The sequence below is a fragment of the Macadamia integrifolia genome, chromosome 12, assembly GCF_013358625.1.
Source record: "Macadamia integrifolia cultivar HAES 741 chromosome 12, SCU_Mint_v3, whole genome shotgun sequence".
NCBI classification, from domain to species: Eukaryota; Viridiplantae; Streptophyta; class Magnoliopsida; order Proteales; family Proteaceae; genus Macadamia; species Macadamia integrifolia.
The window spans coordinates 29,492,003-29,493,391 of record NC_056568.1 but is presented as its reverse complement, the minus strand read 5'-3'; the positions used below and the strand labels follow the sequence as shown (position 1 = coordinate 29,493,391).

At 39.7% G+C, this 1,389-nt stretch overlaps 1 protein-coding gene across 1 annotated transcript in view; it reads left to right on the top strand.

Annotated features, from left to right (window-relative positions):
* Window positions 1-1,374, top strand: part of LOC122057630 (transcription factor MYB111-like) — a 2,882-nt gene extending 1,508 nt beyond the window's left edge. Inside the window, exon 4 of the mRNA XM_042619800.1 lies at window positions 477-1,374. Within this exon, the coding sequence (XP_042475734.1) occupies window positions 477-1,038 (562 nt within the window). The 3' untranslated portion in view covers window positions 1,039-1,374. The remainder of the gene's footprint in view (window positions 1-476) is intronic.
* Window positions 1,375-1,389: the final 15 nt, after the last annotated feature.

The following is a 1,389-nucleotide window of genomic DNA, read 5'->3' as shown; positions in this document are numbered from 1 at the left end:
CGTCCTTATGAAAAATTATTTATTATATTTAAATTCAAAATAATAATTAATATTAGTTTTAAAAAACAGAAAGACATAATTACCTTTCTTCTTTCTTCTTCTCACTCCTAAATGTAACTAAATTCCATTTGTTCTAAATGAAGATTGAGCTGAAGAGGAAGAAACAATACATGGAGTATCCTTGGCCACTTGAGTAAATGATTCATTTCTGTCTGATTGAGACTCTGAGAATGGTCGAGATGAACAAGTTAAATTGTTCTTCTCTGTTTTTTGGTGAAATAGGTGGTCGTTCATAGCTGCGCAATTGCCAGGAAGGACAGAACGAGATAAAGTACTGGAACTCTCGTATGAGCTGGAGAATCTACTGCTTCAAGAAACTTGGCAATGAAAGCCTACCACCGACATTCATGGACTTAACCAAGTTAAGCACCGGATCCAAGAGAAGAGGGGGTAGGACGGCCCGATCTGCCATGAAAAAAGAAAGCTACCAAAATCATTAATGGTAGAGATCAAAATCAAAGCATGGGTATGAGTATGAACCCATCATGTGTAGCAACTGGTGGGCTAGAGACTGAAGAGAAGAAGGCAGAGGATACTACAGAGAGTAACATTTTGATAAGCTTTGATGAGGTAATGAATGGAGTTGAACAGGAGAGAGAAAGTCATAATGAGTCATTGGCATTATTGGTGGAGAATAAAGGGACCACCATCACCACCAGCGAGGAGATGGAGAGTGGAATTGCGAGCTCTAATGGTGGTGAAATCAGTAATGGGGAGTGGTACCCCTTGTCTTGCTGTTTCGAGGATCAAAACTGGGCTGATTGGGATTGGAATGCTAATGGTGTTGCAATTGCAGAAGAGGATATTCACAGCAGTAGTAGTGGAACTGGAATTTGGGCTAAAGAGGGAGAGGAGATACTGTCTTGGCTGTGGGAGGATGATAATGATGGGTTAGAAGGAGTAGCAGGGACTAGTGTGGAGGACTGTGAGCAGCAGCTGCAGCAGCAGCAGGCTTTGGCTGCTTGGCTTCTTTCTTAATCCTTATCAATCTCTTCCATTTACTTCCGCTGCATCTCCCTCACTACAAGAACCATTTTCGTACGATCTGATCCACATAGATAAAATCTATCACAGGGTTTTTCTTAGGTGGATTCAGTCTATGTGGATCGTTGGTACGAGGATGGATCTCATACAAGGACCCGACCGGCTTTCATCTTCTCCTAAACTTTTCTTTAGGTGTAAAGAAAAAAAAAATTGTGTTTAATAAATTTAGTTGTCTTTGCCTTTGTAGTTTTACAACTCCTCTTCGTAATTTGGGTTTTTGTAAGCACATGAATGATAATGAATTATGAAAGCTGGTTTTTATTGTTAAAATACTTACAATAATTG